At 51.4% G+C, this 23721-nt stretch overlaps 4 protein-coding genes across 4 annotated transcripts in view; 3 read left to right on the top strand and 1 right to left on the bottom strand.

Annotated features, from left to right (window-relative positions):
* LOC100906342 (phosrestin-2-like) overlaps positions 1 to 6044 on the top strand; it is a 29360-nt gene extending 23316 nt beyond the window's left edge. The window contains exons 5-10 of the mRNA XM_018638341.1: positions 970 to 1142; positions 1308 to 1461; positions 2787 to 2925; positions 3014 to 3146; positions 5608 to 5683; positions 5797 to 6044. Coding sequence (XP_018493857.1) covers positions 970 to 1142; positions 1308 to 1461; positions 2787 to 2925; positions 3014 to 3146; positions 5608 to 5683; positions 5797 to 6044 — 923 coding nt within the window. The remainder of the gene's footprint in view (positions 1 to 969; positions 1143 to 1307; positions 1462 to 2786; positions 2926 to 3013; positions 3147 to 5607; positions 5684 to 5796) is intronic.
* Positions 6045 to 11552: 5508 nt separating this feature from the next.
* On the top strand, positions 11553 to 13671 carry Paf-AHalpha (Platelet-activating factor acetylhydrolase alpha). Its single transcript, XM_029110625.1, is given in 6 exon segments — positions 11553 to 11784; positions 12356 to 12445; positions 12528 to 12644; positions 12759 to 12893; positions 12976 to 13118; positions 13163 to 13671. Coding segments are annotated over 6 exon segments (816 nt in total). The 5' UTR covers positions 11553 to 11715; the 3' UTR covers positions 13425 to 13671.
* A 775-nt stretch (positions 13672 to 14446) lies between these two features.
* RpL35 (Ribosomal protein L35) lies at positions 14447 to 16122 on the top strand. Its single transcript, XM_003740349.2, has 4 exons — positions 14447 to 14485; positions 15479 to 15580; positions 15683 to 15766; positions 15898 to 16122. Exons 1-4 carry the CDS (start codon positions 14483 to 14485, stop codon positions 16078 to 16080), a joined length of 372 nt encoding a protein of 123 aa, XP_003740397.1. The 5' UTR covers positions 14447 to 14482; the 3' UTR covers positions 16081 to 16122.
* A 249-nt stretch (positions 16123 to 16371) lies between these two features.
* On the bottom strand, positions 16372 to 20990 carry LOC100903305 (sialin). Its single transcript, XM_003740348.1, has 8 exons — positions 20796 to 20990; positions 19228 to 19409; positions 18862 to 19101; positions 18547 to 18724; positions 18312 to 18448; positions 17885 to 18204; positions 17608 to 17803; positions 16372 to 17401 (listed from the first exon to the last, which is right to left on the bottom strand). Exons 1-8 carry the CDS (start codon positions 20839 to 20841, stop codon positions 17186 to 17188), a joined length of 1515 nt encoding a protein of 504 aa, XP_003740396.1. The 5' UTR covers positions 20842 to 20990; the 3' UTR covers positions 16372 to 17185.
* Between the last annotated feature and the right edge of the window lie 2731 nt (positions 20991 to 23721).

The raw sequence follows: 23721 nt of genomic DNA, 5'->3' as shown, positions 1-23721 counted from the left end.
GAAGTGTACCGGAGGGGCTCAAGCTTCCACGACGGGAGAGCAACATCGCAGACAAGAGAGCCAAGAGTCTGATCCGAACGTGCTCAATGAGCTGTCTGCCTCAAGCTTTGTTCGCTCCCGAAAAACTCTCCTCCAACCAAATTCAGCCAAACATCGGTCAACATCCGGAGGAAAAAGAACTGAGCGAAGGAAACAGGGCTTGATTCGCCGATATTGAGACTTTCGGTATCCAACGGAGAAATTCCTTGGCGAAATGAGTCGCGACGACATAATCTTCTTACTCGAGCCTCATAAGGTGGAGTATTGCGACACCGTTCTCAAACTCCCATCGACCTGCGGAGCAAAACGTATCAAAATATGTTCGATACGAAAGCGAGCACGGAATCGATGACATGACTCATGGATGGAACGTCTCCTTCTCCGTGAGGAATTCTTCCCGCGAGGGTAATGCAGACGAGGGGATTCTCTCAGGCCGAATTTCCATTACCGGTCGAGAGCATCCAGTTTCGAACTTGCGAGAAACTGGGAGAACACCAGAGTACACGCCAATGTACTGAAAGAGCAACAATAGAGACACGAAACCCTCTCACTCCAAGCAAGAATGCTTATTCCCTCCCGGTGTTTCTTCCCGAGATATATGTGTATACGTATGTCCGAGTCCGAAACTGATAAACGAATCGGCGTGCACCGCAGTCATCAGGAATTCGGTCTTTCCTTCCGTGGGATGTTTGGCTCCCGAGTCAACGGCGGAGGCGTCGATTCTCTGCCCTCTCCCTACTCTCTGGAACCTATCCGCTGCGAGAATCCGTGTGCTCTATTCGAGGGACTTCCGACGATCGCTGCGGAGTATTCGCGCAATTCGATCTTTCCCTGACAGGACGGCAGTCGTGGGAGCGGGAATGAACGGACGATAGCCGTCCTGAGATTCGGGAGCTCCGATGAATTTTACTGGACGGGTTTCCTTTACAGCCGACAAAAACTACGACAAACCTCACAAACGGAACATGGTGCGCATGGCACTCCGCACTGTAGAATACGCCGAGGAACTCATAAGGAATCCCTGCAACCGCCCAAGTATAGACATCACGAAACATTTCGTCCTCTCATCTGGGAAGCTCCAAATCCAGGCTATATTGGACAAGGTGAGATCATCACCTCGATGAACTCGCGGTGAGGCCGGACCTCTCATTTGGTATTTTATTAGATTTCATTCATCGTGAGAACGTCTACGACGATCTCGAATAATTGTCACGGTGGCGCGGTGGTCCATCAGTGCTCGTCTCGCTACCATGTCATTCCCTCCACAGGAGCTGTATCAACAAGGAGATCCTCTGCACGTCCATATCACCATCGACAATTCCACTCGTACAAAGACTGTTCATAGATTGAAAGTCTCGGTGTTACAGCACGTCAATGTCTGCATGTTCACGCACGGTCGCTTCAAGAACATCATCGGAACTGGTGAGCCAATGAACCTCGAGTTTGATTTTCTTACCAGCGAGGCGTGCACCGCGTCCGACGTGCGCAATTTCACAGAGGGATCGTTCACATGCTGCGAGCGGAGTCGCTCGCTCAACCAGCGTTGCGAGTTTTTACCCAGGACGTATCTCGCCGCAGCGCTAGATGAGACACTGGTCCGAATGATCCAATAATATTTGTTCTGGTGGCAGATGCGAACGTCAATGTTCTAGCTTATGTTGAATGTTCTGGTTCGATTCATCAATCTCTAGCTGATCCAAGGGCGGTTTTGCGATACGAAAAAATATCTCGCAGCCGAGATGCTCATCTCACGGCAGAACGAGAACATTATTTATTCCGATCCGGGAGAAAACTGCGGGAACACGTGGTTCGGGCACGTTCCCTCGATTGCTCGCCTCCGTCTCAAACGCTGGGGCATATCTCGAACGGGAGAGAGCTCATCTCGGAGTCTACCGAGCCTCCATGCCTTGTTTGTATTCCATGTTTTCAGCGCCGTTTCTCCCAAGACCTCACTACGAAGGTCACTCTATTTTTGGTACGCCTTGCTGGACAGCATTTACCCCTAGACTTACCCCTAGTTTTTACTCAGCGACCGCCTGGCTTATCCGGGATCGCACTTCAAGTTTTTGTCTGTCAGCTTCAACTCGGCTCTCAGACCCTCGAACTCAGCGATCCTCAAGCGAACTCTGTCACCGAGACGTTCACCCGGCGCTGACTTCCCGAGCGGCCTAAATTTGTTGATACTATGGACGCTACTTGAGATCGAAAACTTCAGAGCTTCGAATATCTTTGCGGGCGGCGCTCACGCAGCTCCAAGAGCCGATAAAAGTCTTTCGAGCCTATCGGATGTTGTCCGGGTTCTCTCGCGTTTAGTACGCCGATGGTAGCGCCCGCTGGATTCCTGTGGATATTCTACACTCTAGATAGATGCGGACGGTAATGCGTGATTTCTGGAGAATCGGAGATTGAACCCGAGGATTACGAAGAGCCATCGCTCCGACAGAGGTCGAGCTGGGACGACCGTGCGACGGTCGTGAGAGATTTTAATCAAAGCCATGTCAAGCTCGTGCACAGCGAGCGTTGCGAGGACGGGAGCTGCACGGGAAATGGAATAAATCGCTGTCATAGGAGAAGTCTTGGCGGGGCACCTGGCTTCAGAGTTTAGCGAGCTTGCTCGCAGCCATCCACAGCTTTGGAAATTCTACGCGGCTCAGTCAGCTTCCGAAGGCTCGGAGTTTTCAAACCACCGTCAGCGGGGCTGAACTCTGATTCCATCTTATTCCTCGTTCTAGGTGACAGTAGCGAAGGAGGAGCTGGGACCAGCTCTGTTCCTCCGATGAGCCATGCCCAACGAGACTTCGTCGTTGTTCTTGATAAATGCGAAAAGTTTCCAGTCGCCCTTGCGGTGGAGAGTGATTTCAGCCACGATGATCCTTCACAATACAAGTGAGTCGACCACGGTTGTGTTTCTTCCCATACGATTTCTCACGAATTCAGGTCCCGTGGAAGTCTCGAATAAATCGTTCGTTTTCAGTCTTTCGTCCACCACAGCGCTCATCGATCCAAGGGAAAAAAATCCTTACGGTGTCAGCGTTCAATACGAGGTGAAAATAAAAGCCCTTCTCGGATGTCTTGACCGTCCAATCGTTGTGAGGATTCCTTTCAAGGTAAAATTATTCTACTGTAGTTTCCCGCGACAATTCTCCGCCCTCTGGCTCGCCGCGGACTCAGCTATTCAAGCTCGTGTATTTTTAGAAACATGAATTCGCAGTCGGCTCTCCTCCGCGGGGCTCCTTGCCGAGTGAGAGGTCCGACGGTCATCTATGCAAGTCACTTTTATGCCTTACGCTCTCCTAGACTGTCCCCGCGTCGCAGTTCCGCCGACATTCGGGGGTCAGGATCCTCGCGACGACTTAAACTCCATGATGAATCATTATCTGATTGTAATCGTGAGGGTCCTAATCATGAGAACTGGGACCGTGGCTCGCGGAATTATTCTTTTCGTCTAGGGGGAGCCGTTCAGAAGATCCGCAGTGTTCAACTTAAAACCTACTTCTTCAGCGAAAACTGGGCTCCTTTCCCTTGGGATCGTGGGTCTGAGAAAGCGAACTCGGACACTCCTGCCGAGTCGGACCCGTTCCTCGGTAGCTCCAGAGAACGAGTTTTCCACGCTTTTCAAGCTCTTCTCGGGATAGATGTGGGATTTCTTTGAGGAAAATAATAGAAGATTCCCGATAGAGCTCTCCGAATGCCAGAGTATGGTTTCCGAACGAGATATTCCTGGAAAGTGAGCAAAGAGCAAGAGTCCCATCGCCGAGCTGTCCCTGAGAGTGGCTGGGGTGGAAATTCGCTATCATGGCGCCGGTATAGACCATGTCTCCGGTACGCGGTATCGCATTCCGAGCCTTCAAAAATATCAGACCTGTTTCTTCGAGAAGCGCTGGGTTATGACTCGACTCCCGGAGATTCCCCGCTCGCGAGACTCGCTCGTGATCATTAAACGAGTTCTCTTATCCTTTCGGATAGCCAGCCTGTCTCCGGTTCCCTCGTTTGTTATCCGACCGACGAGTTTCAACTTCACTTAGGAGGGTATCTCTCATTCTTAAGGAGAGCTGAGTGAAGAGCAACCGTCGAGGAGATGAGTTTCGAGGTCACTGTAAACACCGATTTGATGGCTTTTCTTATTGTTTTCGGGGAGTCTGCTCTTCCCTTCTCGTCGTCGTTGCTCTTCTCGGCTTTTGGCTGCCGTAATTCGGCTCTCGAGTTAGTTCAGAGTGGAAATGCGTCGAAAAACAATCGAGAAGGATCGCTCGTCACCTACGACTTCGTTTGGCCCTCACAGAGTTGGAGTCAATTCCGACTGAAAACAATGCTTTTGAACCTTGCAAGGTTTCCCCATGTTGACTACGAACCAAATTGCTCCCGTCTGCCGTCGCGCCGTCTTGCGCGAAAGTTTCGCAGCTCAGCCCACGCATAAATGTCCCATTCAATCTGTGGTGTCTTTCCGCTGACGCCTTTGAGTTCGATGTAGATTGTATCACGAAAGAGCGCTTCCAGCGGAATCTGAGCGGGTTCCCGGATCGATCTCTTCATATTCGATGAGAGAGCGTGCTCAGCGCGCATGCGGAGTAGCTAGCGGTTATATGTCAAGGCTGAAGTTAGGAGATATTCCTGTCTACGAGGCGGTCATAACCAATTAGCGTCCCACCTATTCCCAACCCTTAAATCGAGATCACAGCCGGATGCGGGGCTCCTTCCCTGCCCAGTGCCCATCCCGGACCTGCTCGAGCGATGACGCGTGACACTCGTCACGCCATATTCCGATAGGAACCGGGTCGAACCCGAGGCTCCATTAGCCCTCCCGATGAATTTCTCTACCCTGAGGGAGTCGAATCTCGAAAATGAGCTTTCCAGTCGCAGGTTCTTGGTGTCATCGCGCAGAACGCTGCCGGTCGCGTGTCAGAATCTTTCCACTTCGCTCCGATGTTTCCACTGCCTCCCACGCGATGCAAGCCGATATCCCCGGCGATGGAAGTAGAATTCCGAATGAGAGGCTGTAATCTATGTATATCGTTGGAACTCAATGCGCTCTAAACGCAGCTCATATGGAATATTTCCCACCGATTGCGTCATATCTGGCTCTCTTTCCCGAATACATATCTTCCCGAGTCGTGCCGCCAGCGTCCCCGGAGCTGTAGCGTCGAGGTCCTTCACGGGTGATGCCTCGTCGAAATGGCTACTGGAGCAATAAAGCGTGCTTAGATCTCGAGCGTCCGTGCCAATGAACCCTTGTCCGGCGGAATTCCCCAGCAAACTCTCAGGCCCATTGACTCGCTGATGAAGCGAGGGATGTAGGATCGATTGATAGCGGCGACAAAAATCAAACTTGCGATCAAAGCGCAGGCCCTTCGCGCATAAATAGCTCATGCCATAACTCAGTTGATAAAGCTCGGAAAATCTTCCTCGGAGCGAACTGTTTCCGAGGGACAGGGGCTGTCTTCCAACGGCTTCGAATGATCGAGGGAGATTCTCCATGAACAGCTCGTGCTGTCGATCGATGAAGCATTCTCTCAGTATCTATGTATGAGGAAGCCCTTCTCGTGAATGACTCGCACCTTTCGCTTCCAGATAATGGCCGTCCGCAAGGAGGACTATTCGACTCGTACTCTGATGCCAATTAATCATGATTCCCACAACTGTCAACGTGAGTTCTCGACTCATTCTCCTCGTGGTTTTTGAAGACCCCATGGGACGCGAAGCTCGTCGCTCACGTCAAAAAAAAACATCATAGTCCTCACTCCTCATTTCCGTTTATAGGCGATCGCAAACTGAGTCAACAATTCCCTTACGCTCTGCTGAATTCAGCAGAGTTCGTCTCCCAGGAACTGCACTCACAAAGAGCTCCGAACACCTCGCCGAGTCCTCCGCAAAGCCCACGGACTTCGCGACCTTCGATTGTCGTCATCGAAGAACAACGTGTTCGAAACCGGAGAGGATCTCCGGCCCACTCGGAGGGGAGTCCCGACTCGCCACACAAATCTCACGATCCTCGCAAAACGTCGTAACGTTTCCGACGCAAAATCGGAGCTGCGGGGAATCCTCAAGATTGAACGAGATTGCCTCCTTCTCAGGAAATACTTCGGATTCAAGAGTGAATTTCGCAGACCGAGGCTCGCGCAACGAGGGTTTTTGTCTCCATGGATCGGAGCTGATCGTTGAGTTCTTCTTTTCGAATCATTCTCCGCAGAAGAGGGGGCGTTATTTTCTCAGGGAGCGAGCCGGTGGACCCGAGGACCAAGAGAGACTCCCGATGCCCAAGGAGGCATTTTACAGTGGGGGCGTCGTATTCTGGGTCGCGCGACGCTCTGGACTTGACTCGGAAAACGAAGCGTTCCGGAGTGCATTTACCCCATGTCCGAACGAGTCATGAGAGGCCGGAGAACAATGAAGGCATGAGAATTTCCATGCGAACCAGCTCTGTCTCGGAATAAATCAGACGGAGGCTCCAGGGGCCTTCGCTGCGGTTCGTACAATCATAGGGGAGCAGCGAATGATATCCATTGATTTTCGAAGCCGCGAACTTTGTTGAATTACCAAGACGAGTCCTCCTCGCGGATGATTCCGCCGTCCTATCCTGATCGCCCGACCTCTCCAAGAGGTCCTGCGTAGACCACGGTCATGTGCTCATCGATCATCGCGATTTTCCATCCCTATCTTGAGAACTGATCTGCCGGAGACTCTTCTAGAGGAACCCGACGCGCCGTAGCCTGCCTTCGGAACCTGAGACCGTTCTTCCACGACAAGTTCAGCCTACCGAAAAGGCTCCAGGCGTGACATCACGAAAGGACGGCGCCAGACTGGGCGTCCATCCTGGTTGAACCGATTATTGAGCGGTCCCCAGCAAATATTTAGTTTCAACCGCGAATAACTCCCGGGCCCCGCCCCACGCCTTCGACCTGTGGAATCGGCAATTCCTAAGATATGAGCGGGAAAACCAGGGAATCTAAGCATCGAGAACGTACATACACGTATGTACATATATGCAGCCCCGTTGAAGCTCGTTCGAGCCGGACACCGATTTTGCGCCCGGAGAAGCTGACATCAGGACAATACGGGAGGGATCCACCGCTGAGCTTGTGAACAGAGGAGCGACGATTCCATAACGGGACCTCAATTCATACTCATCGCGGCGGGAGTCATAAGCCGCTACGGAAAGGTTCCGCATTCATGCGAACATGCTCGCCCGAGCGAGCGAGCGACTGAGGAGCCGCAGGGCGGCTTCCCGAATAAGAGGAAGTCGGAGATGTTCTTGAGTCAGATGGAAGACGAAAGCCAATGGATCGCGAATTCTCATTGTGAATACACTCATTCTATGGAAATGTATGATTGAATTCTGCTGCGAGACGGATGCTTTAAAATGCAATCCCTATCAGGAGGACCAAGTGGAAACTTTGGAAGCGTCCGCCATTATTTCCCGGGATCTCGTTGGATTTCAGAGACCGGAACTCGAAAATTAAAAAGGAACATATTTCGTTTACTGCTAATAAAAATGTTGAGCAAACTTCTCAAACTTGATGGGCTGATGAGATCTTTTCCCGCTGAGTCGGCCCGTCATCATGCTGACATTCTTCCCCAGGACGAGCGTGATTCACCGAGGCCTAGAGAACGTCGCCCGCCCTCCCGCGGCCGAAAGTCTCGCTGACAGACTTCATCTAGGTTGCCGTAAACGGCACGTCGTTCAAGACTGCGTTGCGGGAGGGATAACATACAGCTGACTTTGAGAAAGACCATTCATTATTGAACTTTTCCGATGATCTGCTTGCGCTCGCCTCGCCCCGCGCATCTGCAGGCACTTTGTCGTTCAGAATCATCGTGTTCCTAATCGAACGAAGAACTCCACGCGAGAGGAAGTTCCCCTAATTTCGAGTTCTAAATATACATGTTCCTTGAGATGACTGGGGCGGCCTTCTCTGACTCGTACCACTCCCCGATTCATGTCGATTCGTTACATCGACCGGATTCTGACGCACAAGAGCGGGAGGGGGATGGAGATCCGAATGGGATGGACTTCCCTGATGCTCACTGTAAGATGCCACAGCCCACCCGAGTCCGTATCATTTGCTCCGAGTCGCATGATGGACTTCACTCTCGACATCCATACGCCGATACGCATTACGGTATCGCTTTCGAGGGGCTTGATTCCCCCGTCGCATCCAGACAGGCCGCTCCCCGGCGCTACTCGGATGGTTTTCCCAGATCTGAATTTCGAGAATTCCCGAGCGCAGACCAGCTCATCAAATGCACCGTGCCGACGGAAACTTCTTATGCTCAGAGTTATGGGCCGTAAATAATTCTAACCCGCTTCCAGCAGCGTTGGAGCCCGACCGACCCCTACCCTCCGCGGATTACAACAGAACTGTTTCCCACAAGGAAGGAGCACTCCGATACCGATGCGCTCCACTCTCGATGCGTTTACAGGCTCCTTAGAGTGGACGATGAGTTGGTTTACCGCTGAGGAATCCTTGCATAGGCTGCCGAGCTCCAGAGAAGAAGCACTACTTCACCGGAGCTATGCAGCCGCCTGAGATCGTCGAGCTTTCCTCAGAAACTCATGGCAGGAGCGATAATGAGCCAAGCGTATATTCATCGTAAGAGAAGCCAAAACCGATGGATGTATACAGCCTGCCCTCATGGACTCGGATAGCGGACTGCTCGGAGAAATTGAGTCTCTCCTCCTAACTCGAGGAAACTAAGGATAGGAAAATTTGCTTCTAATTGACGTTCCAATAAGACTGGAGCTACGACCGTACTTTTTCACTGAGCCAGGAGTCTGAGGAACGCGCGATGGGTGCGAGGAATTGAGAAAGGAACCACGAGCGTACGACTCATTATTCGATTTCCTGCGGAAGTGCGTACCGTAACTGCGCACCGAGCCAATAGTTTCACTTTCCGAGATTGATCGACAAGCCCTAGGATCTCTCTCGAAACTTCGCATCAGATTCGTGGATTCGCGTCTCAGGATCTCTCTCGAAACTTCGCATCAGATTCGTGGAGGGTCTACAGCCTACGTCTTGCCGAAAGTCTTCCTAGCAGAATTCCCGAGTCGAGACATTTGACGGAGCGAGATGGAAAAACTCCCCCCGATTTTTTGGGAAGAGAAAGATCTTGGGCAAAGAGAATTTAACACCGATTCATCAAAATCCAAGGGTCCGGAACAATGAAGATTACCTCGCAGCATTTTCCGCATGACTGCAGAAGTCGCTCAATCGCTTTCCTTCGTATGAATTCCAGGATGAGTCTGTGGTTGTATTTCTCATCGGGAAATCTGTGGGCGCCGTTCTGCACTTGAACGATTTCCGCAGTCCCGTTAGTCCCGACCGGCTCGGTTGCGGGTCCACGGTTCGATGGTTCGAGCTTGGGCGAACTCGACCCATTCCGCGAGATTGATGAATACTCGAGCTCAGCGCGGGGGCTCCGACCCGAGCAGTCCTCCGGCATCTCGCAGCTCTGGCTCAAGGATGCGAGTCGACCCCGAAATCGTCCCTGATCTTCCGTGTATGATCGATGATCGTGAAAGTGAACGATGTCATCGATGTCTTGAATCAGCCATCATTAGGGAAATTTTCTGGACACCGTCTGGGCGCGTCTCGCAGAATGAGGAGTGGCCGAAATCAATACGGACTGTAGGAAAAAATTCTAGACCATACTTGTCGTACCATTTTCATACCCTATGTTTCGGATCAATGACTTCGAGATTCAGTGAGCAGCGAGGCTTCAGGGAAAATTTCCGAGATCCGTCGAATTCGAGCGACATCGACGCAACCTGAGCTCAGATCTTCACATATAGCACACGAGACTCTCACCTCTCGCCAAAACTCAAGATTCAAAGGATATCCCTCTGTCAATAGACCAAAGAAGCCCATGCGAAAATCTTCCCTAATCGAGATTCAGCCTCCGCTCCGGCTAGTGTGACCGGCCTTGAAGAAGCAGTTCGCTTCAGTTGGTCTTCGATCTCCTTCAACATGACGGAGGCAGCGGATCTGATGAAATCGTTGCTCAAGTCATGCTAGCCCGATGTCGCTCCACATCATACGGGACCATACACCCGCCCTCTTTAATTGCGGCAATTGCAATGACGATCTGCGAACGGGTTAGATCATTCATTCAGCGAATCATCGACTAGCACTATGGATCATCTTCGAAGTCGAATGATCGCTGGCCGTCGAGGGTTTCCCTTCCTTCCTCCTGAGTACGCGGAACCGCAGCGGCCTGATGAGTTCCAGAATCGTCTGCCTGCAGAGGGATAGGTGCGTGCATAGCGATCGCAGAGGACGCTCAGAGCTTGGCGCGGGTCGTCAGCACAGATTCAGGTTCACTTGGTATGTACTGCCAATCCATCATAAAAAGATTGCTTGATCGTCGTGTCCCCACACCGAAGTTTTGTCCTCTCGGATCTGAAGTTTCAAACAAATATTTGAGCTAGGGTGACGACGCGGATCTCTTTTCCCCTTGTAGAATGTCCCCGCGATAGAGCTTCTTTTCGTTCAGGTGTTTCTCTAATACCATGACGTCCGATGCGCGCGTCCTCTAATCAGTGTCAACTTCCGCTCGCCCAGGCAAGTTCGCAATTTGAGCGTCGGTTGCTGGAGTCTCTCGTGTCTCCATCGTTCATAAGTCTTCGGAAAGGCAACTCGATACTCCTTGATGCTACCGATGTCCCCTCCCTCCAAAATCTCAATAAGTTATCGGATCGGAGGCAAGATGTGATGCTTGGAGGGTTCCCTTGATTCGAGGGCTTTTCTGTATGTATGGGGATACTTCATCACAGGCGGAGGAGCACAGCCATCTTTCACCAACGAAACGATTCGTGGGCGACTTCGCCTCTGAATGCTCTTATCAACGAGAAGAATTGGCAGTCCATCCCCGGACGAGCTCGCATCGGATATCGTCAAGGAAGGGGGAAATATGGAAACAAGAATCTCCATGGATACTGTCCCAATGGATATCATGTAGGGTCACGGTGGATCGACTTCACAGTTCTCAGTCTCGCCTTCTCTTGCTCGTTGACCACCGCCGTAATTTTCCGGTGCCTGGGCTCCATGGAAAGTTATTCAAAACCGAGGGCCTTCACGACCCAAGCAACCTTTGTCGGTGTCGGAGGTCTTCGAAAAACACGGATGAGGCATGATTCGGTGTCTGTCTCGGAGCAAGATCGCTGAACGACCACGGCAGGATCAGCAACCTGTGATATCAATAGAGAAAACGCTCGGCTGTTGGGCTGCCGACTGCGGCACGATCATTAGCACTGATGCCTCCCATCTTTGTATGCAGCCCCAGACTATACCCAGTGAGCGCACGTCTCGATCGGATGAGTAAATTTGGACCCTGGTTGTGATCAAATCGAATTGTCAACGAGTCACAGGTTCGGAAACCCGGAAGGAGTCACATTGAGGATCTCGAAACTCGACCGGAAAATTCGTTTCGATTATGTGCCTAGATAAAGGAACCGCCCGAGTCCTCTCCCATGATAAGGAAAGATCACTTCATCATCGTCTCCACTCTCTCATCAACAGATTCCATTTCTGTTGAATTTTACCCCAACTAGCGAAAGACAGAATTAGTTTTTAACGTTGAGCAAGCCCGAGTATCGCGGCGGGAATTTCGCTCACGTCGCTCTTCGGAATATCTCCGGAATCTGTGGTTTTCGACGGCTGCGTTCCTAGGAACCTGAACGATATGCCGGCTGCGACAGCAGTGCCCACACTCAAAGGTGCAGGAGACAATGAGCCCTGCTTCCAGACTCATGTGAGTTCTCCGTTCTTGACACGGATCAGAATTCTGGAAATGTTAAGCTCGTGAGAAAACCATGCTTGCTCGGAGAGGCGACCCTCCTGTCCCGATGGATCCCGAGTGTCATCTCAATAGCTCCTCTCAGATGTGGAAGCAGAAATGACAAACACGCCCTTCACTATCTGTCTATCTCCAGATTTCATATCGGAAAATATCCATGTTCCAAGTTTTGCGCGGCCATTCAAATCCTTTCCCCGGTCTGTTCTATCTGAAGGAAACGGGGCTCATTGCGTCTGAGGAACAGCGATCTAAGTTCAGAGCTCAGTGATGGTCGCCTGCAGTGTCAGGTCTTTGTGCTATTTTCTGGGCTCGCTTTTGTTCTTTGATGCTTTGAGGACTCACCGAGCCCAACAGCGAAGTGGAGGCATCCGACGAGTCCCGCTGCGGAGAACGAGCCAATGGAATGAGAACATGCTCCGCCTTCACTGAAAACTTTCGGAATGGTCTTCCTGAGACCTCTCCGGGTATTTCCATACGGAGTGGTCTGATTCAGTGACTAGAATCTCACTAAAGGTTATCTTTGCAGCACCAGCATCTCATAAGCATATCGGAGGGTAAGGAGCCAGATATAGTTTTCCTTGGAGATCACACGACAGCCTTCCTCTCGGTCACACAAGTGAGTTTAGAAGCGTCTACGAGCACCAAGTTTCCCCCTACGATTCGACAGCGATGTTTATCGGATACTACCTCGTCCCCAGGTCTGGGATATCCTGTTCGCACAATCTCATTCCCTCAACCTGTCTGCCGTGGAAGACAGAACTCAGAACTTATTGTGGAGACTCGACAACTCCTTGCTCGACAAGGTCACGCCGAAGGTAAACATCCTCGAAAGTTTCCATGACCGCTGCACCGGGAGATCTGTTTCCGGAAGAGAGCTCGATTCTTCTGCGTCGTCAAGGAATTTTCTAATAGAGCTGAGAACCCCTCAGGTTGTCGTCATCTCGATCGGATCGAATAACCTACGAGCAGGCGACTCGCCTGAAGACATCACCGAAGGAATCGAAGCTTGCATCAAAGCAGTTAAAGCTCACAAGCCCGAGAAGGCGCCTTTCATAATTGTCATGGTGAGTCCGGGACTCCGAGAATGAGATCCGTGAATTGGACTCAAAAACTCAAAATTCTAATTGAGTGATGGAAAAACTTCAGGGTCTACTCCCGTGCTGCCAACACGAATCGCCTCTTCGCTCTCGGGTCGTTGAGACTAATGAACTTCTCAGAATTGCGATTGAGAAGCACGATGACACACAACTCATCGATGTCAGTTCGATCTTCATCAAAGTGAGTCGCGTGTCATTTCTATCGACTCTATTGACCGTCTCTACTTGGTAGCGAGTCAGTTTTTTTCTCAATTGCCCTCTGATCCCGTCTACGAGTAAGGTGGTTTATGCGGGATATCTGATATCATGTTTTATTCGCAGGAGGACGGTTCCATCTCGCACACCGATATGTTCGATTTTTTCCACCTCACTAAATACGGTTACTACAAAGCATTCGAACCGGTTCATGACTTGGCTTCCCAAATTCTTCAAGAAGCCTATGGAATCAAATTCACGAAAAGTACTGACAGATTATGCGACATGGACGGAGCTGTATGAAGTGTCAGCGTCCTGGAAGGAATTTCCGGGAACGCAGTACATCATGTCCACGATCCATATGTAAGGTGAAAATTCTCACTGCAAATATATATGCACCGGCTACTCCCAGTATGGAGACACTCACGCAATGATATCCCGAGCACTCGACAGAGTCGTGGTGACTGGCGAGCAGAAACATCACCATCAGCTTTACAACGACTGCGTGGAATATTCGCCCCCTGGGATGACGTATACGAAAGGATTCCCGCGATCGAAGATTCCATCGGCCATTTGAACGAGCAGAAAACACTAAATTATTGAAGTTGTTGTGGGGTAGGAACTCATGAGAGATGAGTCAGGAGAGAGACTGAGGAAGGAAATGACGATCATCTCGACAACGACCTCTGCAGAGAGCGAAAACTTTTCTCCATCGCAGGTTCTGTCATGAATCAACGTTTTTCGTTTGAGTTTATTTGTCACCGGTCTCTGAGACAAACTGTGATTTGAAAGAGGTAGTTCCAATATTCTCTTTACGATCGATCGACCGGCCGAGCGACCGCTTTGTGAACTCTAGCATAGCACCCTTAGTCACAACCCTAAAAATATGAAAATAAAGACACTCATTAACCTGAAGCGGAATACCTTCCTGACTCCAGTGCTCACTTTGAATGTACGGAATACGGGCATGAGCTCCCATGCTTCAAAGTCGTGAGTCTCGACTCACTCTCTCACTTTAGCGATTCGGCGATCGTACGAGCCCCCTAATCCTATGGATCCGCGTCCGAAAGTCTTGATGACCTCCAGACCGTCCGTCATGAGCGATATTCTCATTCCCCGCCGCCGCTGAACGCCCTGCGTATTCTTCATTAGAAGTCCTCCGATTCCAACAATCCTCCCCAATATCGAGATGGTCTCGAAATTGACACTACCACTCCGCGCTGACGCATCCACGTGTACCAGGGGAAAATCTAAACAAAGTTCGAACTTTGGCGGGCGTCGAAGGCAACACACGTCTGCTTCTGGTTTCGGAATCCTTCGTCTTTCTTTTTCGTTGGGTAGTCAACACCGCCAGCCTCACAATGGTAAGAGCTCTATTAATCCATCGAAATCTTCGCTTTCGAGGATCCATATACAGCGAAACTGTGACGCGAGGGAACTCCGAGGATGTGATTGCTCGGAGGAGCCCGGAATTCGGAAGTGAGACCCACGGGTCAGGAGTACGATCCGTGTGATTTCTTCTCCATCCCGGGCGTCGAGTACACGTGTATTATGCCCACGGCTTGTCTCTTTTTCTGTTGAAACAAGCTTCTCCTGATGCCCGAATCGGGAAAAATTCTCGTATAGCTTATCGCCGTGCGACGGAACCAGTCGCGAGTACTGACCGACCAATGTCCGACGAGAGACGCGGCGTCGCTCCCCGATTCGAGCATTCGAATGCTTCGGCAGCATAAGTTTTGAGCTCAACTCGGGAACACGGTTATCTCCTCGAAAAGCACCCTTGAAAACTTGGTATTCTGTTGGCTGGGGTTGTCGAGAAGGAGTATAGGAAAACCACGGTTAGGTGAAGTGCTCGCTCCATGATGAGCTGCATTTCAATCCACCCCGGTACATAGCATCGGAACTGTCTGCTCCGACACGGTGAAGGGGATTCTCTTGAACAAAGCCTCCACCGGACGCTTCCGAATCCACCGGGCAGCCGAGAGTTTCTGTCCGATCTCCCCAAAAAGCACCTCTGATGATGCGAAACACAGCTCGCTGAGGTTGTCAAGAGGGAGTAAAGAAAACCCACGGTTAGGTGAGGTGTCTGCTCCCGAAAGGTCAACACTTCAATCCACCCCGGAACATGACAATAACTTCGCAATAGAAATTCGTCGGTCCCCTCTCTTGGCTCGCTGGTATCATCTCTATCCAGCGGGTGTACCTGCTGGGGAAACAGAAAATTCTCTGAATCAATGCAGGGGTGCCCGATGTGCTTCTGCCTGGAATCAAAGATACAATCGATTGAATTGTCCTCGGCAAACGTTCCGCGAGGAGAAGTGTAGAGCTTCAATGAAATCTACGATTCTTGTTCTCAGACGAAGCTCCGAGCAGCCGAGCTGCGTGGCATGAAAAAGGAGGACCTCGAGAAGAAGCTCGACGAACTCAAATCGGAATTGTCCAATCTTCGCAATGCTAAGGTGAGTTTCCGATCGACGGGAGACCCCGCATCCACATCTCGATTATGCACTTCGAATGCGATGAGTAGCGCGGGCGATAAACTAGGGTCATCCACGCTTCAGGTCACCGGTGCCAATGCGTCAAAGGTTGCGAAAATCCGCATGACTCGCAAGAACATCTCTCGTCTGTTGACCATCATGACTGAGGTGAGATTGGATTGACATCACGAATGCTATTCAACTATATTTGAAGTTGTTCCCGTTTCGGCGGAGGAATCTCAGGCGGAGCGACTTCTAGAGGATTCCGTTCTGATGCGGCGTACTCTCCCCCCCTACAGGTCCAGCGCGAGAATTTGGTGAAATTCTACCGCAACAAGAAGCGTGTCCCTCTCGATCTCCGTCTGAAGAGGACCCGCGCCCAACGTCGTGCTCTCACTCCTTACGAGCAATCGATTAAATCCAGAAAGCAGAGGAGGAGGGAAGCCACCTACCCCAGGAGGAAATACGCTGTCAAGGCCTGAGATTGTTCAGCGGAGGGCGTTTGAATAAATCGGCGGTGTATTGTATCGATTTCCCCTTCTTGAATTCCACACACATGATCTCGGTACCCGTCCACCGGGGCGGGAGGCTCACTTGCTTCCCTCGAGTCGAAGCGGTAGCGTTCAAGACGGAAAACTTTTCCTCCCCGACGAGAGAGCGATCCCGACAGATCCCTTGAGGGAGGATCTAATTATTGGTGTCTACGCGAAGTCGCTGGTGGATGTCCGAGGGCTATCTCTGCTCTAATCTACCCAATCATAGCAGTCGATTGCTAATGGACTCCAAGTCCTTAAATAAGATTTGTCTTTATTCAGATCTTTAACGGGACATATTACACAACCAAATAGAACGACTCACGACCTCAATCGGTGAGGAATATGCACCTTTCTCGTTTATCCGAAGAATACCATCGCCCCTCTTGAATGGATGAGTCGAATCCACGGATCCACGACACCTCCTCAATATTGACAAGCCCCCTTATTCTCAAAACCGGTCAAACCCTGAAGCCGTACAGTCTCACATTTCTAGCATGCTCGTCGGGGAGAACATCCTGATCGCTCGCGTCTGTCCGGGGATTGTCCGTCGCAGGAAATATCGACACTTCAGGACGAGTAATCGAGCATTGATTGCCCTACGATCATGATCATCCACCTGTCGAGATTCGGTAACTTCTCCCCGGCGCTGATCGGATGTCAGCCATGCCCGAATCCCGAGCGCTCCATCATTCGTCCTGCGATGGAGCGTGCTCCGGAGCTTGAATATGTGGGAATGATATCATAGTTTCCTCGGGCTCGCCTTCGCATTGATAGTCAGATCTTGCTTATTCTGTCCGATCTTGATTGAGTGCATCTGAGCCGCGACATTTACAAGAAAGGTAATCCAGACGGCGAAGTCGCGGATGACCTCGACCATTTTGTCAATCAAACGAAGACTAGAAGGAACAATTCGCCGTCGTCGTACCCTAATACTATACGGAGCGCTACATTATCACCCTTTAGCCGCCAGGGGCGTATCGGCTGAGAACGCCCGTCGATCCAGCCGGCCAGCCGAGTGAGTCAGCCGAGGAGTTCGATTGGAAGTTATAGCCTATTGAATGGTGGCATACTGGATCGAGTAGCGTTTCGGGATAGACATATTAGAAATTTCCTCTTCGGCAGCTTCGTCAACGAAGTGAACCTCGTCGCTCTCTTCTTTCGCCCATGGTTGTTCTTCGGCCGTCCCCAGGAAAGCAAAGAGAATCGCGCCGAAGAAGCTAGCAAGAGCGGTGATGATGAACGCGAGATTCCATCCAGCGTGTGCGTTCTGAAAATAGTTTCCCATTATGGTGAGAGCAACTCCGATCTGCCACGAGAGTGGGTACCAGCAACACTTGAAAAGATGCGACAAGCCGTCGAGGCGTAATTCGATTCGGTGTCCGCTACGTCTCGATCAGGAGATACGAGCAACACCTGGCTGTCCGGCGTCTTCGTTCCGAGCAAGCCTCGTCAGTGGCATTCCTCGAATCTTACCTCCGGATTGCGACTGATCGACACCAGTTGCGTCGCTATGATCGCACCAACGTTGCCGACCATGTTCCCGAAACCCATCACGGATCCGGCGAGCTCGGGAGCCAAGTCGAGTGCAAGACCGGCGTCGCCTCCCCCGTTCAAAGCGACGAAAGAACAGGCGAAGCAGAGGACGACAGCAACCGCCGTATATGAGCACCTGAAATCAGGAATATTTCGCTTGAAACGATCTTGCTTCGTGCGAGCGTGGCCACCTCTCAAAATCTACGCGAAGTCTCACCCGAGTTGAGTCACGATCAGCAGCATTGCACCCGAAGAGACGAACGAAGAGCATTCGAACAATTTCCGGACGTTCGATCTCGACATGAAGTTTCTACGAATCAGATAATCCGAGAGTATTCCGCTCCCAAAACTCGAGGTAGCGTATAAAACATAGAAGAAGCCGTTTAGGACTCCGTTGTCGATCGCTGGTACGCCGAAGATTTCGTCCACAAAGGACGGCATTTCAGTGAGAAACATATAGAAAGTTATGCTGCCGATCATTCGCGCGATGGCGAACATCCAGACGGGCCGGGAAGTCAAGATCGAGAGCCAAGGAATCTGGAAAACGAGGAATTCTCGCATGAAGCCCATTGTTCTCTCCTGCCGGCATTTATTTGCGCTCGACAGGAGTCGGATCGGAGCAGCCCCAGGGAGCCGAGTCTCACCTTCCGGCTCCGATTGTGGCTTGTTCCACGATTCTTTATAATGTATTCTCTTTCTTCGTCCGAGATCCAACGGTGATTTTCCGGCTGAGACGTGGCGCAGATATACCACACAAGGGACCACAAGACCCCCGCAGCACCTTTTGGAATAATCCGAACAGTCAGGAAAACCCGTGATCATAATCGGTAAGATCTAAAGTCGATCGAGATCTCGATGGAGATTGTCTCAACGTCTTACCTGGTAGATAGAAGCTCGACGGCCATCCCAATGAGGAGCTCGCCAGAGCTGCGGTAATCGGCATTGTGATCACAGTCCCTATGTTAGTTCCAATGACGCACAAGGTTGTCATGGTCGTACGCTCACTTTCTGGAGCCCATCGAGCCACAAGGCAGTATAGCGATGGGAATGTGACTCCCTACGGAGGAATGAAGTACAGATACGAGCATTATTCCTGAAAGTACCTCTGACATTCTGGGATGATTTCCTCGAGATTCAGCGGGCAAGCAATGTCAAAACGATCAAGCTCACGATCGAAAGCGCACGCATACACACCTCAGTGATGCCCTCGAGAATTCGGAGTACAACGAAACCGGTGAGACTCCAACGAGCGACGAAGTGAGTCGCTATGGTGAGCAAGGAGGTCAAGAAAACGCCGTATCCGAAAACCCATTTTATCGACAACTTCGCCGCCATTATGCCCCCAGGTATCTGGGTTGAGATATAGCCGTAGAAGAATGCGCCCAAGAGAAAATCTCGCTGACTGGAGTCCCAGTCGAACTCGGGCTGCACAACCTGCAAGAGATCGAGACGAGTTTGATTATTTCCGACACAAACGTTCCACGACTGTTCTGATGAGAAGCAATTCGGAAACCCAGCTCCGGCCTTGGGATTTCAGTCCGATTGGGACGCAGAACTCACCGGAGTGCCGTTCTTAGGTGAGATTCCGCTCGAGCAAACTCCGTTGAGACTGGTTTTGTTGGCATCAGCGCTCGAACGGGCCATGGAGATGATGGCGACCCCAAGATTGACTCGCATGGCATACACGAGAGCCAAACCGGTGAAGACGAGCATACAGATGACATATCGATGTTTGATGAACCCTGGGGGTGGAGAATGAGAGTCTGTGTTCGGATCTCTCCCGCAAGTCCTAATCTATGGTGGCAATTGAGTGCATCGATGATTCCCTCCGACTCAGGAAGACTGTAGGCGAATGAAAGATCGGTGGTAATCACATCGCCATGGTCGGTAGCGCCGTGGATTTCGTTCTCGGTGGCGAAGGCGGAGCTAGGAGGACCGCACCGAGTGCCACACGAGCTACCAGTCTGAGGAGGGGGGGGGGCTTTTCAGACGTTTTCGTTCGTGGGAACGGAGGAAAGTACCACGAATAAGCTCATTGCTGGGAGCTAGGGGCGCCCTTTCCCAAGATCGGGATTTGAAATGCCGAAGCCTCGGAGGGAAGTTGAGGGAGGACTTCGATTAGGGACGGCATTCCCGAGCTCCTGTTCGCCTTGCTCCACCGCTGCATGGAGGATCCCCATTCGAGAAACTGTGCGAAAGTCAGAAACGAAGGCTTCGCTCCATCAAATTTCACGCATCTATTCCATTATATTATCCATCAGATAATATGCTCAGGTGTATGCGATCATTTTCGATACGGGGATTCGAGCCGTTCGGGCATTCGTTTACACATGAGCTCCCCCAAAAGCAACCTCTGAAGCAGCGAGTTGAGCGGTTTCCGGACCTCAGTTCCATGAGGCCACTTCTCAGATCGCGGCATGAACAGTGTCAACAGGCCGCATTCCAGAAACCGCAGTCGCTCCGTCTGCCAAGACTGGGCACGGAACGGCATTCAGGAACTTGACAGAGACGCCTCCTGACGGCTCAACAGGCTCATATGAGGCTTTGGCTAGCTTTGATCGAGTCCTTTACGTCGAATGCTCCACGAGCAAGTCGTTGATTTTCACAGGTGCCGAAATCGCGCCATCTGAATCATTGCAATCTGCTCGAGCCGAGAAAATGGTTTCTCTGAACACTCCTCGACTCTCATGTATGCAACTCTGGTGTTCGATTCTCCAAACCTCGGTGAAGGAAGGCGCCCGGAGAAAGAAACGTCATGGAGAAATTGAGGCGCGAGCAGATTTGATGATATTTTGACTTGATTAGAGATCCGGGAGTCCAGTCCGAGGTATGGCGACTCGCTTCGCCCGAGGACCATTGCGGGACATAGATTCGGTGCCCATGTTTCCCGTAAGAAAGCGATTACTCGTCATGCGATACCGTCTCGGATAGTTGGGGCGAGAGCCGACTACACTCAAGAGAACATCTGGGCATCAGCTGTTCACGAGGGGTGACTCACTCACTCCAGCGCGAAGCGGTGTCGCGAGCTTCCGAGTGAAGTTAGTAATGAGTCGGTTCAGAAACAGCGGATTATCGAGATTAGAGATCCAGAATAATTTTGAAGTTTCCACTCTGACAGCACCGCTCACCTGCGCGGGTTTTGAAGACCCGTTCCTCGACGCTCTGATCTACCATCGTATAGGATATCGCACGGCACTGAATCTCAATTTAGGTACGCATCTTTCAGCTGTCACTTTGGAGTTCTAGTACTTGGAACGAGCAAATCCAGAGAGCGATCTCTCACAATCTGCTCGGGGCTTTTTTAGCAAGTACCAGATGTTTGTAGGGGGCGCTACGAACCGAATTAAAGACCGCCGACGAGCAGACCTGCACGAATGGGAGCCCGACGACTGACGATGGTAAATTCGTACCCCTTCCCTATTCTGCTCCGTGCTCAGGTCGAGGCATTCCTTACACGATGAGGATCTTCATCAGGCGGCGAGGAACCGGGTCTCTTTTCGCCGATTGACTTGTATGGCTTGACGGATGAGCGGGTTCGCTCTGCCAATACGCCAACCGAAAGCCGTCGAAAAATCCCGTACATAGGTGAAGTCTATAGGGAGGGCATTGAGCCAAATATCCTCTCCTCCTCAAATCCCCATCCCCCGTTTCCCTGACTGAACCCGCGAGACTACGGGGGAATCCGATATCGGAGTTGGAATTCAAAGATACTTCGAGACCCGGGATCCTGGAAATCCGAGCGGAGCTCAGATTGTCCCTCGGCGGGCCAACCAAACCCTATAGTGCAGCTGCTGGGAGAGGCTCTGCCGGGGCTATCGAAAACACTGAACATGGTCTCTCGAGCGGGACTATTGGTCTCGATTTTGAGTAGAATGCCTGCTTGTGATTAGGACCTGAATCTTTCATAGATCGACAACCGCTCCAACGGAACATTAATGGTTCGCCCGCATCAGATACCTCGCATTCCCCGATCACATCCTCGAAACACGAGACGGAATCGAAATTTTGGTGGAGATCTGATCTAGAGCACTTCGATTCTTTTTCTTGGGGAATGAGCGGCCGAGGCGAAAACTCCTCGGAAAGAAGCTGATTGAGACCTCGTTTTCCTCAGAGGAGTTGCGGAGGAGCGGCTCCGAAAGAGCTCTTCCAGGGAAGGAGAGAGGTCCCGAATGGATCCCTTGAGGCACCGCTCGGGTGAATGAGCTTGCAGGACTCCAAAAGTTTCGGGGCGCTCGTTGCCGCCTAAACCAGGCGATGCCATCTCCGATTGCAGCCCCTCGCGTGACCGATTGACGTGATTTGACTCCGTTCTCAAGGATGCTCTCGTGGCGGCGTCAGCGAATATTTAATCCGGAGCTGAGACGTCAAATTCCGTAAGACTAGCAGCATATTAGTGGAACCCTTGCGCGACGAGCATTCGAGAAGTCATCAGTCATGACAGACTATCTCAGAGTTTTGTGAGGTTCCGCACGTGGCGGTTTGGCGAGGTCGACATGAGCCGAAGACACCTGTGCGGGGACCAATCCCAGAGCTCTGACACAGTATCCGTGGGCTTTGAGAGTGCATGAAGTCGATACCCACAGGGGTTCGCGAAGCCTGGACTTATTCTAGCCGGGAGCTCGCTTGGATAATGATTTAACTTCACGGGGTAGAAGTACCCGCCAATCATGAGAGCCTTGACGGGACTTCCATTCTTGCTTCTTGTCGCGAGCTTACCCCACCAGCAGTCTGACTGAGGGGTGCGCTCTGTCACCCGTCAGCCGGTACTTCTACCCTTCGCTCTTTTAGATAGCGCCCACCAATGCTGAGGCATCGAATGCCATCAAGATTCAGGAACACGTGGCTCCGAGACCCACCTATCCGGGCGATGATCAAGGGATGGGCTAGGTTGGAAATTCGATGTACGAGGTGGGACTCGGCCGGGAGGACTCGTGGAATGGGATGATGCGGGAAAGGACCGTGGGCCGCAGTCTCGCTCGACTTGGGACGCCGCACCGGAAGTTCCCCGGTTTTCATCATGTACATGACGTTCCTTCGCTGGAGCACGGGAGCGAGCCGTGATTTCTGCTACAAAGCGGATGATTTTTCGATCCCGAGTCGGCTCCTCCTGACCATGAAAAGTAGCGAGAAAACTTTCGCAGCGGGAAGCATCGGCCGACTGTTTCCGTCGAATCCAGTCTACTTCCGATTACTATATCGCGTAGCCTTCCTTCGGGAGCTATTTTATGGCTGTCTTCAACATTGGCACATGGTCGAGGGGGAGTAGAGGACAACTTTATTCGTTTTAGAAAGCAGAGACTGAAGCTTTCCTGATTGAATGGACCCATCTTTGAGAAAGAGAAAATTCTCCGTCCAATAAGATCGTGTGCTTACAACCGAACGAGGGAATTCATAGGTGTATCGATTGACATAGCGTTTCCTGAACGCTGGATTACGACAGATCAACGTAAACTAGGGGTTTCTTGCCTTCAGTGTTTCCGGCCTCCGTGTCCTCGTTCCGACGTTCTATGGAAGCGAGCCCACTATTTGGCCTGTAGCTCATTAAACGATCAAGATAAGGGGGAATTGAGAAGCATGAACGATGCCTCATCCCAAGCCTGACATATTCGGCCATGACCATTTCGATGATCAAACGCTCTGTTTCTGAAATATCAGCTCGAGAAAATTGTTACAAAGGCCACTCACATGGAGAAAGTGCGTAAGCCTCCGGCAGACGACGCGAAAACATACGCATGTTATTTCCGATTGTACTTTTTTCAAGCTTCGCCTCCCCAATACTCCCCTTTGCATCACTGGGGGCTGTAGCGTAGGTATACGCTAAAAGATGAGCTCCTAGTCTGAAAGATATGGCTGGGGGCGATGGAGAGACCGCCATGACACGCTGCGAAGATCTGATGAATCTGGCCTTGAGTTTTTGGAAGCACAAGGAAGTGTTCCTCGTTGGTAAAGGCGTATCCAGGGGGGGGGGGCAAGGGGGCCCCCCTCCGGAAAATTCCCTCCGTAATTCATGTCTACAGGGTGTCTCATAATTTTGGACCCCTGGCCCCCCCGAAA

Source organism: Galendromus occidentalis, unplaced genomic scaffold (genome assembly GCF_000255335.2).
Source record: "Galendromus occidentalis unplaced genomic scaffold, Mocc_1.1 scf7180000076932, whole genome shotgun sequence".
Taxonomy (NCBI): Eukaryota; Metazoa; Arthropoda; class Arachnida; order Mesostigmata; family Phytoseiidae; genus Galendromus; species Galendromus occidentalis.
The sequence above is the reverse complement of the archived record's forward strand: the minus strand, read 5'-3'. Positions and strand labels throughout refer to the sequence as shown.